Genomic DNA, 16,572 nt, shown 5'->3' with positions numbered 1-16,572 from the left:
AAAAAAAAGAAAAGAAAAGCAACAAAACCCAAGCAGGAACTGGAACAGAATTGATTAAGCTCCCAACTTGCCTGATGCTGTGAGCTCTGAGATGTGTCTTGGGCTCCCAGAGGAGAAGGAGTGGGGGAGGGGGGCAGGTGGGAAGAAAGGAGGGGAGCGTGGGGGAGATTTTTGGCCAACCTCGGTTGCCTCTCCATGGGAGCTGGGGCGAGTGGCCTCCAGCTGAAAGGAAGCCTGCAGAGGGCGGGGGAGGGGATTGGGAGGGAGCCCCCCAAAAGCTTTCATCGGCTCCCCGTTGCTAGAGAAACGGCTTCTTTTGTCTGTGTATGCTTGGAGCAGCTGCTGCTTTCAGAGCTGGGGCCCTTCTCACGGAGGGGAGATTGTGTGCAGTCAATGCCGGGGAAGGAGGCCAGGGCCAGAGTGGGCCCCCAGTGAAAAGGCCAGTGGGAACACAGGCTATTCACCCTGCTCTGGATGGGAGGCCGGGATGTGGAGAGGGAGGGGGCCTCTGGAGCCCGTCCCGCTGGGTCTCTGGTGAAATTAGCAGACTGCCCTGGGAGCAAGTCTTGGCTCTGGTCCTCCTGCCTTTTGGGCCCTCTCTCCTTCCTTCCTCCCTCCTCGTTGCCCCCTTTGGATCCTTTCTATTGTCCCTCCTTGGCTTTCGGTCTCCATGGCTCTAAGATGGGAGGGATGGGAGAAGGCAGGGCAGAAAAGGGAAGTAAATATAGGAAAATCTGCTTAATGCTGGTTTCTAAGACTCAAGAGGGGGCGGCTGTAGTACAGCACATCGTAAGATTGGGGTTTGGATTTGGGGAGGGTTTAGGCTAGAATCCATGATAGCTCTGGCCTTGTAGGATTGTAAATTTAGAGCTAGAGGGGATTGTAGAGGGCAGCTAAGCCAACCCTGATGGAGAAACAGACCCAGAGAAATGAAATGATTTTTGCACAGTAGTGTTTTGTGCTCTTTTGGTTTTTGAGGGGGAAAGCTATCACCCAAGGCGTGTTATATGTATAGCTGGAATAAAGAGTTGGGTGGTGCAAACTGTCCTCACTGCCTTTAAAAATCTTCTTCTTCCCCTCCATTTTGGGTTGCTGAAATTCCTATTTAACTCCTTTGGATTAAATTCTTAAAGGGTTCAAATTGGTTTAAAAATGGAAGCGTAGTCTACACAGGTCAAGCCATTATAAGCCATTTTTGCCTTGGCCAGTTAGGAATTGATCATATGAGCATTGGGAGAAGGGTTCTGAAGGAACAGAACACAGGGCAGTTTTGATGGTGGGGAGAGCACTGATGACCTGAACAGTGACTGAGGTTCCATTTTGGAGAGGTTCAGTTGATGAAACATTACTCTTGGAGTCTGGGAAACCTGGGTTCACATTTTACCCAAATTTCTTGCTATCTATTGTAATCCTTAGGAAATCACTTATCCTTTTGCAGTCTCAGTTTCCTCATCTGCAAAATAGGGATTATTAATAAGCCAATAAGCATTTATTAAGCACCTACTATGTGCAAAATGCTGAGGATCTCACAGTCTAATACCAATTCACTTACTGGTTTCACAGGGTTGTGAGTGAGCTCACCAGGTGGTGGTGAGGCTCAAAGACTATACCATGGTACATGTCCAGCTCCATGAGAGGTTCTGACAAAATTCATGACCTTTAATGTCATCAGTTCGATTGAATGGGTTATGGGGAGATGAGAGGACTCAGTTTGATCAGGGACTCCCCTGATCCCTCCCTGTCTCCCCCATTATTTATTGGGGAGTAGTGGGCAGGCAAGAGATATGAGAATCCTTAGGGAAACGGAGGAAGAAGTCCCTGAAAGCAAACTGCAATTTCATTTTTGTTGTAGGCATCACCCCTACCTTCTGGGGTTGTCCTGTTCTAATGACACAGAGGGAATATTTTCCTATCCCTTTAGGAAGATAGAGGAGATGTGGGTCTGCCTCATGAGGAAGCTGAGACATATTGCCCTGGGCTATCATTTAACTTTACTTTGTTCTGTTTACTTTACCCAGTTCTGTCAGATCCTGAGATTCTTCTTGGAGGGAATTTGGTCTGATAGGGCAGTGTTGAGTGTGTCATGTAAAAGAATGAGGACTTGGAAAATGGTGGCCAGCTTCTGCAGGTGTGTTTGCTGAAGCTTGGAAACAGTTGGCTCACTGCAGAGTGAACAACTTCCCACTACAGCCCTGCCAGTACTCCCAAGAACAAGCTAATGGACAGAATTCCCTAGGGCTCCAACCCCAGCTGCCCTATGGAGAGGAGGGTTGGGGCAGCTTCCTTTGGCCCCTTTATAGACCTGATTCTTTGGTTGCAGAAGGAAGAAGTCAATTAATAATAGATTGTACCTTTTTTTTTTTTAGCATAGTGTATCTTTTTCTATAACCTCTCCATAGAAGTTCTCTTATTTTGTCATCTTAACCCTCAGAGAGCTTTGAATGTAAAGTAATGATCTGAATAGATAGAGGCTGCACTTTTCTCCCAAAATCTGTCTTGCCTAGAATCCAAATGTGGCCTGATTGGTGTGACTTTTCAGAGCAGACATATATTTTCCATTCAAAGGGATAATAATAACTGTTATTCCTGTAGCATTGTAAGGTTTGTAAACAACTATCTACTTTGCCTCACTGGAATGGGCCTCTCAACAGATAAGTGCCACAGATATTATCTCTATTTCATAGATAAGTTCATGAGCTCAGAAAGGTAGAAGGACTTGCCAAGAGCCATGCATTTAGTAAGTGTTTGAGGCAGAATTTTCAGCTAGGTATTTTAAACTCTGAAGTCTGCCCTGGAATGCATGGGAATGCCAGTCACTGCAGAGAGGAAGGCAACTTGGAAGGGAATGGGTGAGGGAGAGAGGGGAGAGAGGAGATGCATATTGGTGTCCTAAGGCAAAGGACCTCTTCATCCATGCTAATTATAGATGATTCTGTGGAGAAGTTTGGGACCAATGAGTTCTTCCTGATTTGGCAGAGAAGTAGGGGAAGACCATATGAAGAAATTCTCCAGATCAATAATAATTAGAAATGCAAATTCAAACAATTCTGGGATTTCCCTTTGCATTCATGAGACTGGAAAAGATGGAAAAGGAGGAAAAAAACCAATTGTCAGAGGGGTTGCAAGAGAATAGGCACTCAGATGGACTTTTGGTGGAATTGTGGTTGGTTTGACCACTGTGGAAAACAATTGGAGCTATAACCCCCACAATGACTAAACTGAATATTCTCTTTGGTCCAGTGACACTATGATTAGGCAATACATCCATGGAGGTTAAGGAAACAGGGATTATATATGAGAATATTTATAGTAGCACTTTTTTTAATTAATTTTTTAATTTTTAGAAAAATTTCCCATGGTTACATGATTTATGTATTTACTTTCCCCTTCACCCCCTCAAACTGTCCCCCAATAGCTAACTTGCATTTCCACTGGTTTTAACATGTGTCATCAATCAAGACTTATTTACATATTCTTGATAGTTGCATTGGTGTGGTCCTTTCGGGTCTACATCCTCAATCATGTCCTCATCAACCCAAGTGTTCAAGCAGTTGTTTTTCTTCTGTTTTTCCTTTCCTGTAGTTCTTCCTCTGAATGTGGGTAGCGTCTTTTCCATAAATCCCTCAGAATTGTCTTGGGTCATTGCATTGCTGCTAGTGCAGAAGTCCATTACATTCGATTTTACCACAGTGTATCAGTCTCTGTGTACAATGTTCTTCTGGCTCTGCTCCTTTCATTCTGCATCAATTCCTGGAGGTCTTTCCAGTTCACATGGAATTCCTCCAGTTTATTATTCCTTTGAGCACAATAGTATTCCATCACGAAAATATACCACAATTTGTTCAGCCATTCCCCAACTGAAGGGCATACCCTTGCTTTCCAGTTTTTTGCCACTACAAATAGCACAGCTATAAATATTTTTGTACAGGTTTGTTTATCTATGATCTCTTTGGGGTACAAACCCAGCAATGGTATGGCTGGATCAAAGGGCAGGCATTCTTTTATTGCTTTTTGGGCATAATTCCAAATTGCCATCCAGAATGGTTGGATCAGTTCACAACTCTACCAGCAGTGCATTAATGTCCCAATTTTGGCACATCCCCTCCAACATTCATTACTCTCCCCTGCTATCATTTTAGCCAATCTTCTAGGTGTGAGGTGATACTTCAGAGTGGTTTGATTTGCATTTCTCTAATTATTAGAGGTTTAAAACACTTTCTCATGTGCTTATTGATACTTTGGATTTTTTTATCTGAAAATTGCCTATTCATGTCCCTTGCCCATTTATCAATTGGGGGAATGGCTTGATTTTTTATACAATTGATTTAGTTCCTTGTATATTTGAGTAATTAGACCTCTGTCAGAATTTTTTGTTATAAAGATTTTTTCCTAGTTTGTTGTTTCCCTTCTGATTTTGGTTGCATTGTTTTTGTTTGTACAAAACCTTTTTAATTTAATATAATCAAAATTATTTATTTTACATTTTGTAATTTTCTCTAACTCTTGCTTGGTTTTAAAATCTTTCCTTTCCCAGAGATCTGACAAGTATACTATTCTGTGTTCACTTATTTTACTTACAGTTTCCTTCTTTATATTCAAGTCTTTCACTCATTCTGAATTTATTTTGGTGTAGGATGTGAGATGTTGAACTAAACCTAATCTCTCCCATATTGTTTTCCAATTTTCCCAGCAGTTTTTGTCAAAGAGTGGATTTTTGTCCCCAAATTTGGGCTCTTTGGGTTTATCAAATACTGTTTTGCTGACGTCACTTATCCCAAGTCTATTCCACTGATCCTCCCTTCTGTCTCTTAGCCAGTATCATATTGTTTTGATGACCGCTGCTTTATAGTACAGTTTAATATCTGGTACTGCTAGGTCACTTTCCTTCACGTTTTTTTTCCATTATTTCCCTTGATATTCTTGATCTTTTGTTCTTCCAAATAAACTTTGTTATAGTTTTTTCTAATTCAGTAAAAAAGTTTTTTGGTAGTTTGATATGGTATGGCACTAAATAAGTAAATTAATTTGGGTAGAATGGTCATTTTTATTATGTTAGCTCGTCCTACCCATGAGCAGTCAATGTTTTTCTAATTGTTTAGATCTAGTTTTAATTGTTTGATAGTAGCACTTTTTTGTAGAAAATCTAAACACGAAATAAGTGTCAGTAACTGAATGAACCGCTAGTCAATCAATAAACATTTGTTATACCCCTACAATGTGCCAGGGAATGTTTTAAGCATTGGGGATGCCAAGGAAGACAAAAGACAATGCCTGCTCTCAAGGAGCTCACAGTCTAATGGAGGAGATGACACGCAAACAATTAGACACAAACTACAAAATAAATTGGAGGTAATCAACAGAGATATGTGAGTGTCATGGAATAAAAGGGAATACGGAGCAATGTGGCTTCATAACAAATGACAAATATGACTTCAAAGAAACATAGGAAGCTTTCTACATACTGCTATAGAGGGAAATAGACAGAACAAAGGAGAACATTTACATAAGAAAAAGAGTAATATAAATGAAAACAACTTTAAAAGGCAATGAAAACTATTAAAGCAAAACCAACAGTGATTTCAAGAGTTGGAGGGCAAAACATTGCTTATGTCTCTTGACAGTGATAATGGACTTGGAGGGCAGAATGGGATATTCTCAGATGTGGTCAGCGTATTGATTTGTTTCTCTGGATTACATATTTATTTATTTTATGCATAAAGGCTTCTCCTAGGGTGATATCGGTGGTGGGTTATTAAGTTTAGGTATAGACAGAAAAAGGGGCATCAATAAAATATCTTTAAATGCACCAAAGAAAATGAAAAAGTATAGAAGTAGACACAAAGCAGTTTTATTTGACTATTTTGTTAGAAAATATTTTTCATTTATGTGTAAACATATTAATGCGATATAATTAATTATTAAATATTGTAGTAAACATAATTTAATGTGGTTGCTGTATTTGTGTTCACTTCTATATTTTGGGGGGCTTTCTTTTGCATATTTATTTTATATATATGTTTCTCTATTAGATATGGATCTGTGAGATGCCTATGTGTATATATTGTCTAACATATATCTACTAGATAATATATGATACTTATATATTATTTAGTAATATATTATCTAATACTCCATTCTAATATATTCATGTGTATATAGAAAATATACACATAGATACACTATATTTACTATATACACAAACTGTAATTGTTCAGTTTTTCCCCTTTGTGTCCAATTCTTCATGTCTCCACTTGGGCTTTTGACATAGATACTGGAATGGTTTATTATTTTCTTCTCCAATTCATTTGACAGATGAGGAAACTGAGGCTAATAGGATTAAGTAACTTGCTCAGGGTAGTAAGTATCTGAGGTCAGATTTGAACTCAGGGAAGATGAGTCTTCTCAACTCCAGGCTTGACATTCTATCCATTATGCCACCTTTTGTGTATTAATTATTGAGTTATTTTTATAGAAGGTCCATCTTCACTAGCATCATGACTGTTCCCTGAAAGGAGCACTAAGGGATGGGCATGATGGAGCAGCTATCAGCTGCTGAGGTTTGCACATTGGACATATTCAAATTGAATAGGTCCTTCTGTCTTTCTCTCTCTCATTTCATCTGTGTGAGGAAGTCCCTGATATGGAAACTTCATCTACCAATGCGGGTTAGCACCTATTCTGCGATTTATAGTCTTAGAGAGTTACCTGGAGCATGAGAGTTCAGATGATTGATGAATGGGCTCAGTGTGTCTCAGAGGCTCAAACCCACCTGACTCTGAGGCTAACTCTCTCTCCAGCTTTTCTCAGTCACCCATTATAGGTTTGGACTAATTGATCCCTGAAGGTTCTGGATACTTAATACTAGCTATATGACCCTGGACAAATCATTTCACCTAGTTTGCCTCAGTTTCCTCATCTGTTTAATAACTAAGTTAAATTCTGGTCCTTAATTTCCATAGAGTTTATTAATACTTACCTGAACAGGAGAAGGCAGACAGATATAGAGAAAGAAGCCTAATTTTATCCTGCCCAAGAAAATAGAGAGAGCCCACCTCCTGGATCCCCCTACTTTATTTTCTCCCTTTTTACCTGGATCAATTTCCCTCATTTCTGGGGCAAGTGCCTTGGTCACTGTCCAGTGACCCATGTTCAATGGCGTGTCATAAATGCAGATAGGACCCTACTGCATGATCCTGGGAGACGGTTCCCATCACATATCTATAAAATGAGCTAGAGAAGAAAATGCCAAAACACTCCGTTTTCTTTGCCAAGAAAACCTCAAATGAAGACACAAGGAGTCAGATACAGCTAAAGTAACCAGATAACAACAGGTTTCTAGAAGCCCTTAACATCCAACCATTGGTGACATCTAATATATATCCTTAGCCCATGGAATTAACTCTGAAACCTTGTTCAACCTTGTGTGATATCTACTCACTAAAAACCAAGGGCTATTCTAGACCCCCTTTGCTTCCCCAATTCCCATTCCATAAAGGCAGGGACATCTAGATGATAATCTGTCCAGAGCTGGGCTTATGGCCAGGCTAGGTGGACAGCTGTTTAGGGCACAACATAGAGGAAGATGCAGAACGAGGGACATTTTTTCAAATGACTTTTTACATGTATACATATTTTTAATGTCAGAAAATTCTACTTTCTGGCCATGCTGGTAGGCTGATATTTATTTTATGATAAGTTAAGTTGTTACTGTTAATACTCAAGGCCTTGAGTGGATGGTAACATTCAGAGGAGACAATTTAAAATCTTATCTAAGCATTCACAAAGGCTCATCTCTGTCATATTTGTTTCCTATTTGCTTCCGAGGTTGGAAATCACAGCTGTTCCATGGCATTCTTGTGGTCTGTCCCATCGGCAGAATCTGTCCTCAAAGTGAGGATTTTGTAAAAAGTGCAGTTATTTTTTATTATGATAATTATTTGTCCATTTAATAGTGGTGTGGCCATTGACATGTTGTTAATCTCTCCACTGAGAATCTCAGTCTTCTCTGTAAAATGAGGAGTTAGACCCAGGGGAAGACTAAGGTTTGTTTTAGCTCTTGTGTTCAGAAGGTTCTGAGACTAGAATATTTCTCTGTTTATTGCTGAGCTGTGGCCAAGGCCACTATCTAGGGAAAGTGGTAGTGGTAGTAGTGATTATGGTAATAATTAATAATAATGATGATAGCTAGCATTTATGTAGTATTTTAAGGGTACATATTTTATCTCATTTGATCCTTACAACAATCCTGTGAAGTGGATCCTATTATTATCCCCATTTCATGAAGTAGGAAGGTTAAACTGAGTTTTCCCTAGAGGTTAAGTGACTTCCCCAGAGTCACAAAGCTGGTAAGTGTTTGAAGCCAAATTTGAACTCAGGTGCATTGTCTTATCTACCATGTTGCCTTAGTAGCCTATTAATAATAATAATAATAATAATAATAATAATAATAATGCAATTGCCCATACATAACAGCGATTCATAAAAATTTAAGGACAGCATCTAAAGATGTTGCTGATCTAAGTACTCCTAATCTTCCAGTTCTATTGATGGAAGACTGTCTGAAATAGATCAAAAGGATGTGGGAACAGGATGAGGTGTGTATTGAACCTGTGGTCCTGTATCCCACTAGAGCTGTCCTGAGGATGCTGGCAGTGAGCTGACACAGGATGATTCTAGAACTTTTATTTAGCTACCAAAAACAGGTACTTTATTTATTTACCTGTGCAATAGAACAGTGTGTGAAGAACATTGCAGATAATGATGCCTTGTCCCAGAATCTTTTGTATCTGAACCCAATAGAAAAAGATAGAAACAAGATTAAAATAATAGTAACAGACATTTCTATAGCATTTTAAGATTTGTAAGTGCTTTACATAATCTCATTTGAACCTCTCAATTCCTCTTCCTTGCCTTGGAGGGAGGTATAGAGTGATTATCACCCCATTTTATAGATGAGAAAGCCAAGACTTGAATAAATGAAATGACAGGTCTCTGATGACACTTTGAGTGTCAGAGATGGGATTTGAATCCAGAGGCTCCTATACTAGTGTGCCTCTCAACTGAATGAAATCCATGCCTTTAGGAGCAGTGACACTTTTCTGAAAATCTTCCAGATTAAAAAAAAAAAAAAAGAAAAGATCTGTTTTGACTGAGGAGAAGCAGTTCCAAAGAGTGAGAAATCAGGAGTCGGGAGACCAAATTCTCATTGCCATTTCCCTTACTGTTCACTCCTATGAAGGGACAGTTTCCTCTGCTTTATATCCTAGATGTAGAGGCTTTGTACAGGACAGAGTCTTGGGGGAATCTGCAAGTTATGGGTATTAGGTGAGGTTTTTCTCCACTCCTCCCAGATCGCGTCACAATGCATCTGAAAGGCTGTTTTCTAAAACTTGGTTGTATTAACTTCTCACTGTCCACATTTCGAAGGAGAACATTGGCAAAGGGGATTTTCAAAAATTCATTGGTTCATCAGTGTGAGAAGGCCTTTTGTTCCTTCATGTCTTTGCCTGGTATTCTAGAAATTTAAAATGTCAGTTTATTTCCGAACAGAGTCTTAAGTAGGAATTTTTAGACTCAGGGCAAGCAGCATAAACCATGCCCAGGACAAGGAAGAATAAAAAAAATGACTCTTTGGGAGTCATGAGGGGAAGATGGAAACCTAGCAAAAAGCTGAGTGGGAGGAAGAAGAAGAAGTTTTATTCTTGTTACCCAGATATTTTGAATTTTGTTTGTGGGCTGCCACACTAAAATTCTATAAGTGTCCTCTAAATCTGATATCCTGTGGCTAAGCCTTGATTACCTACCTTTAATCATAGCACTAATTCAACAAATATTTGTGGAGAGTCTTCTTTTGGCTCAGTCTTGTGCCCATATTTATTGGGGATAAATGGAAATCGAAGGCACAATGTCTGGTCTCAGGGGAGATGCTTTTGGAATTTTAAGAGGCACTGGGGCAAATGCATCCAGAGAAGTGAAAGATCTGGAAAATATGTCCTATGAAGAACTGTGGAAGGGACTGGGAGCATGGAGAAGAGAAAACTTTTTTGGGAGGAGCAATGGATGTCTTAAAGTATTTGAAGGACTGAAGTCCCCCAAGAGGCTTGGGAGGGCAGGAAAGACATTTATCCATTAATGGATACCCAATGGTGCCTGTAGCCCCCTAACTTGAGCTTAACCCCTTTCTTTCTTGCTTTGCTGCAGAAATCCGGACTCAGTTGGCTGAGCAGTTTAAATGCCTGGAGCAACAGTCGGAGTCAAGGCTGCAGTTGCTGCAGGACCTCCAGGAGTTCTTCAGAAGGAAAGCAGAGATTGAGCTTGAGTATTCTCGCAGCTTGGAGAAATTGGCTGAGCGTTTCTCCTCCAAGATCCGAGGCTCTCGAGAGCATCAGTTCAAGTAAGTTGATCGATAGATGCCTCTGACCTTGTTGTTAAGTTGGTTTTCCATGGAGGAACCAGGGTTCTTTCCCTTTCTGGCTGGCCTCAGACTGGATAGAATTAAGAGCTCACTGTCTCTTCCAAACCGAGTTTGGGATCATGATAATTAGGGCTTGTTATGAGTCTTGAAACATGGGTTCTAGTCCTGATCCTTCCTCTGCCTTTTGATGAGACCTGGGGAGTATCACCTCTCTTACCTGTTTCCTTTTATTTAAAATAAATACTTGCTCTAGACATCACTACTAATGGTATTATTGCTGATAGTTCACATTTAGATAATATTTAACTTTAAAATGTTTATCGATATTTTTATATCACTATAATTTCCCCTAGTCATCCGTCCTTCATCCTCCCATATAAAACAGTATTTTTTAAAGATAAAAAAGGGAAAAAATCATGATAACTGATCAATATATTGATAAAATCCAAAAATATAGGCAATGTAAAATATCCATGGACTTTCCCCTTCTGCAAAGGGTAGGATGTGTGTGTGAGACTTCTTTTCATAGCTCTTCTTTCCATCTATGTTTCTTTATAATTTTGCAACATTCACTTTTTATTTTGTATATATAGGTTTTTTGCTTTCAATTTACATTGTTATAGTCATTGTATATATATATATATATATTGGCTCTGCTTATTTAATTTTGCATCAGTTGATAGAGCACTTTGCATAATTCTTTAGATTCATCACTCATATCATCTTTTACAGCATAGTAATATATTCCATTATATTCATATACCACAATTTATTTAGGCATAATCCCATCAGTGGTCATCAGCTTTGTTTCCAATTCTCTGCTATTAAAAATGATGCTATGAATATTTTGATGTAGGAGACTTGTTTTCTTATGGTTTCCCTGGGGCATAGGTTCTGTAGTGGAAATCTTTGGGTCACAGAAAGTATTTTCTGTAGAGCAACAAGATGAAGCTGAAAGAGATAGAATAACATGGCAGATAGGATGGAAGGAGTCAAGAAGACCTAGGTTTAGTCCAGCCTCAAACTTTTACTAGTTGTGTGACTCGGGACAAATCTCTTAACTCCTCTGTCCTTCAGTTTCCTTATTTATAAAATGATGGAGTTGGACTAGATGATTTCTAAGGTCCCTTCAGCTCTAAATCTCTGATCCTATCATCCTAGGAAATAGATAATCAGAGGTAACTAAGAATCAAATGACTATTAAGTGTTGTAGATGGGAATGATGAAAACCAAGGCAATAGATAGAATGCCAGGCTTAGAGTCAGGAAGACCTGAGTTTGAATCTAGCCTCAGACTCTTAAATAACCTTATAAACCTAAGAAGGTCATTTAATTTCTGTGTGCCTCAGTTTGCCCTATCTTTAAAATAGGGATAATAATAGCCCCTACTTCTTAAGGTTGTTTTTGAAGATAAAATAAATTAATATTGGTGAAATCCTTACTAATCTTAAAGCACTTTAGAAATTTTAGTTATTATTATTATTGTAATTATTATTATATACCTTCTTGAAGAGTTTCAAAGTGAGGCAACTCCATTTGAATAATTTTTAGGAGATTGTTTCATTAGGAAATGTTTCGTTATTTACACTGCCCAGTGCCTAGAAGAGTGTCTGGCACAAAGTAGGTGCTTAATAAGTTTGATGATTGGTTCTACCTTTTTCCAAGAGGACTATCTCCTCCTTTTTCCATTTAGGCTATAAGTAAACCATCCTGCTTCAGTCCCTGGCCTGGGTCCTGAGCTTTTGTTGCTTCCTTCTCTACTTAGCTCCATCTGGTTTGGGCACCACGCTTGGCAGGTTTTGAGAACTATAGAAGCAAAGCCTTTTGGCTTCTGCCCCCTCCCCACCCCTAGATGTGTAGGCAGGAGGTTGCTAACCACATTCTTACTGTATTTATCCTTGGAGTTCCTCACTATAATTACTCTCCCCCTTATAATTCACTCTCTCTCCTTCAATCGCCCTGCTTAGAGTTTCCTCTCTTTCCCTCTTCCTCTCTCCATTGACCAGCCCTCAACCACAGGGTCAGGGTGACTTCCCTCCTTCCGCCCCCATCATGACTTAGGCCATTGCACTGTCTGTGTCCCATCCTCTTGGTCTGGTCTCCTATGCCTTCAGTGGCTCCTGCCTTGTGCTCAGGGAGGAAGCTTCCTTCTCTGCTTGTCTCTGGTCCTTAGAGGCTTTTAGCCTTATTCACTTTCAGACACCTCATGGTTTCATTTATGCTAGATTCGTCTCTCCAGGTAAACTGTAAACTCTGTGAAGGCAGGACAGGACCCCAGCTTATATTCTTCCTCTGTATGGCATAGTGCCTAGCAATTCAAGCCAATTAAACGAGTATTTTTAAAGTACTAACATCGTGTGAGGTTTTAGGGGCAAAAAGGCAAAAATTAAGCATTTTCCTCACCAGCAATCTGTGCACTAGATAGGATGCTGGACTTAGATGAACCTAGGCAGTCACTTAATCTTGCATCAGGGGCCTCAGTTTCCTCATTTGTAAAGTGGAGAAAATAATCACATGTCTTCCAGGGTTGTTGTGAGGATGCAGTAATAAAATATATATCTATATATATATTTAAAGTGTTTTGCAAACCCTAAAGTGCTATGTAAATATTAACTATTGTTGCTATTGTTATTCTTATTAATAGAGAGTTAATACCTAAAGAAGAAAGGAAGGAAACAAATATCTATTAAGTGCCCGCTGAGTGCTTAGCACTGTGCTAAGTGCTTTTCAGATATTATCTCATTGGATCCTGGGAGGTATTGTTATTATCCTCACCTTACAGATGAGGAAACTGAGGCAAACAGAATTGTCCAAGGACACATAGCTAGTAAGTATCCGAGGCCAGATATGAACTTAGTTCTTCCTGTCTCCAGACTCAAGGCCATCTAGTTGCCTCCAAAGATAAGTAAGGAGATTCTAAGATAATATCTAGCTTCCCTTTGTGGATTTCAAGTCACCGGGTCCTGAAGAACAGTAGTATATGTTGACTTCTGTTAGTGATATTTGAAAGATCACTGGAAACAGGAGAGGTCCCATGAGATTAAAGAAGAGCAAATGCCCCCATTTTCAAAAAAAGGAAGAGAACAGAATGGGTAAACCAATGAGTCATTAAGCTCGATTTTAATTCCTCAGAAAATTCTAGAGAAGAACATGAAAGAGTTGGCTGGGGAATGTCTAGAAATGGAAATGGTGTTATGGTAACACAAAGAGCCAGTCTGGCTTCATCAAGAACAAGTCATACCAGACCAACCTCATTTCCATTTTTGTCATGATTATTAGATAGCTTGATTGAGGAGGGAGCAGAGTTGTAACTATAATTTACCAACATTTTAGCAAAGTTTTGGATAAAATATCTCATACTGTTCTTTTTTTTTAACCTTTCTTTCTGTCTTAAAATCAATAGTATATATTGGTTCTAAGACAGAAGAGTGGTAAGGGCTAAGCAATGGGGTTAAATGACTTGTGTAGGGTCACACAATGAGAACATTTGAACCTAAGACCTCTTGCCTCTAGGCATGTCATACTATTCTTGTGGAGACAATGGAGAGTTGGAGAATGATGATACATACAACTTAATGGATTCAGTATGGGCTGGATGCCTGGAATCAAAGAGTAATTGTTCCTTGTTGACATAGTAAGAATATTCTGGAGACTGGTGATGGCTTGTATTCCGTTAACATTTTTATCAGTGAATTGGATAAAGGCAAAGATGGCATAATCATCACATCTGCAGAGGACATAAAGCTGAGAGGGAATAGTTGATGCTTTTGGAGGAGTTAGATTCCAAAGATCTTGACTAGTTAAAGTATTGAGTTAAATCTAATAAGATGAAGTTCAGTAGAGATAAATGTAAAGTCTTATACCTTGGTTCAAAAAAAATCAATTTTACGAGGAACTGCAGATGCTTATCCCAGAGAAGAGAAGACTCGTGATAATTGTTTGCAAGCATTTAAAGGGTTGACAGGTAGAAGAAGGATTTAACTTGTTCTGTTTTTCCTCACAAAGCTTTGCCAGGGGCAGTGGATCAAGCTGCAAAGAGGTCAATTTAGGCTTGGTGTCAGAAAAACTTCTTCATAATTAGAGTTGTCCAAAAGTAGAATGGGCTGCTGCCAGAAGGACTGGTTTCTCTCACTTTGGATATTTTCAAGCACTGCTTGTCCAGTATATAATAATGGGATTCTTTTAATATATTCGTCTGACAAGATCAGGTGTTTGTGAACCTCTTTTGGGTTTGGGATCCCTTTGGCAGTGTAGTAAAGCTTATGGACTCATCAGAATAATTTTTTCTTTTTTAAAAATTCATAATAGAAAGAAATGATACATTTCCATTAGAGATGAGTAAAAATATGGATTGCTTTGAAATCTATCCAGAGATTCCCTAACAGGCTAACTCAGCTTCTGTGATGCCGTGATGCTGTATGTAGTTCCAGAGGTCTAGGTACCTAATTAACACTTGGTTGATGAAAGATTTATTCTGGAGTTTTGGGGTTAGGGGGGAGAAGATGGCTCTGGAGTTAGACATTGAACCCTTCTCTTTCTTTGTCTGACTATGGGATCCTAAGTGTGGAATTTCTCAGAGTGGGTCGAGTCAAGATTCTCCGAGAAAGATCTTTCTATTTTTGTAAATTTGATGGTTTTAGCTTCTATTTATCATATTCTTTGGCAGCTATGTGGCATAGTAGTTAGAGCCAGGAACACTCTTATTTTAATCCAATGGACAGGTTGGAAGCACAGATAGGGAACTTTACCAGGGAATTATAAGAAAAAGCAGCAGATAATATTATTAAAATATAATAGTCACATATCATGGTGGATAGAGTGCTAGCTTTCTAATAAGGAAGACTGGGGTTCAAGTTACCTGGATTCAGGAGCACTCAATTTTGTGAGTTCAACTCTGGCCTCAGACACTAGCTTGGTGACCCTGGGCAAGTCACTTAACCCTGTTTGCCTCAATTTCTTCATCTGTAAAATGATTTGGAGAAGGAAATGGCAAACTCCTCCAGTATCTCTGCCAAGAAAATTCCAAATGGAGTCACAGAGAGTTGAATGTGGCTGAAGAAAATATGTGGGAATTCTGGAGTAGGGTTGGTGATATTCAGTGAGTGAATGAGAATTGAAGAAGCAGTAGAAAGTGTAGGTGGGCTCCTAGGAAAATTCCTTTGCAATTTCCTGCTCCCAAGGGTCTAGCTCCCCATTATCTCTGGCTAGAGCTATAACTAGAGTAGAGTTAGAGCTTTGCTTCAAGGCATTGAAATTTATAGGGTCCTGAAAGCATTAAAATGTCCATAGCAGCACAGAAATCATTACATTTACCATTAAATTAGCAGGGTAAATAATTGAAATATGACCCTACCAAGTGGCACCTTCCCTTACCCCCTTTCATCCCTAGCTTTGCTCAGCTCTCCTTTTCCATGCTTTCTTCTGATTCCCATGAACACCTGTGTCCTAGTGTCTTTGATCCTTCCTTCCGATGGGGTTGCATCCCAGGTCTCTTCCTGTCCTCAGTTGGATTTATCTTTTGCTGTTTGTCACAGACACAGAAATTTTCCAGTTACCCTTCTGACTCTAGTCAAGGAAGCTTTGGTTCATTTTAAAGGCATTTAAGTTCAATGTAAAGAATGAATGAAAGAAGTTATCCTTGGAATCTCTCCCTCTCTTTCCTTCTATTTTGGTTTTTTCCCTTGGAGCTGTTGATCTCCTGAGCCATTCTGTCCTGAGCAGGGATTATCTCCAGATCCAGCATCCCCCAGGCCTTCTCCATGGCCAGGAGCCTGAGTGAAAATGAGGGGAGGGGTTTGGGGAAAAGGACTTGGCTGTTTTCTCACTTAGTTACAAATAACAATTTAGGTACTTTTTTTTTTAAGAAGAAGAAGATGAAGAGGAGGAAGTAAGGAAAAGACAGGGAAGCTGAAGAGTGAGAAAAGAAAAAGAGAGAGAGGACAGGAGGGAGTCCCCAACCCATCCTGCAACCATTAATGAGCTCAGCCAGCTCCTCGTGGGTTCATTAGTTTTGGTCGCCAGATGGAACGGGAGCAGCATCTGGCAGATGGGCAAAATGGGCTCTGTGACATCCTGTGAATGTCTAATTAGAAGTCCGTTCCAGGCCTGAACAGCTAGAGAGGGCCCACTGCATGATGCTAATTCAGAGTCAGAGCACAG

The 16,572-nt window shown here is 39.6% G+C and overlaps 1 protein-coding gene across 2 annotated transcripts in view; it reads left to right on the top strand.

Annotated features, from left to right (window-relative positions):
- SRGAP3 (SLIT-ROBO Rho GTPase activating protein 3) overlaps window positions 1–16,572 on the top strand; it is a 288,364-nt gene that overhangs the window by 116,117 nt on the left and 155,675 nt on the right. For both annotated transcript variants that reach the window (XM_044663395.1, XM_044663310.1), the window contains exon 2: window positions 10,201–10,393. In XM_044663395.1, coding sequence (XP_044519330.1) covers window positions 10,201–10,393 — 193 coding nt within the window. The remainder of the gene's footprint in view (window positions 1–10,200; window positions 10,394–16,572) is intronic.

This window comes from Gracilinanus agilis, chromosome 1, assembly GCF_016433145.1.
Source record: "Gracilinanus agilis isolate LMUSP501 chromosome 1, AgileGrace, whole genome shotgun sequence".
NCBI lineage: Eukaryota > Metazoa > Chordata > Mammalia > Didelphimorphia > Didelphidae > Gracilinanus > Gracilinanus agilis.
This window is presented reverse-complemented; position numbering and strand designations above follow the sequence as displayed.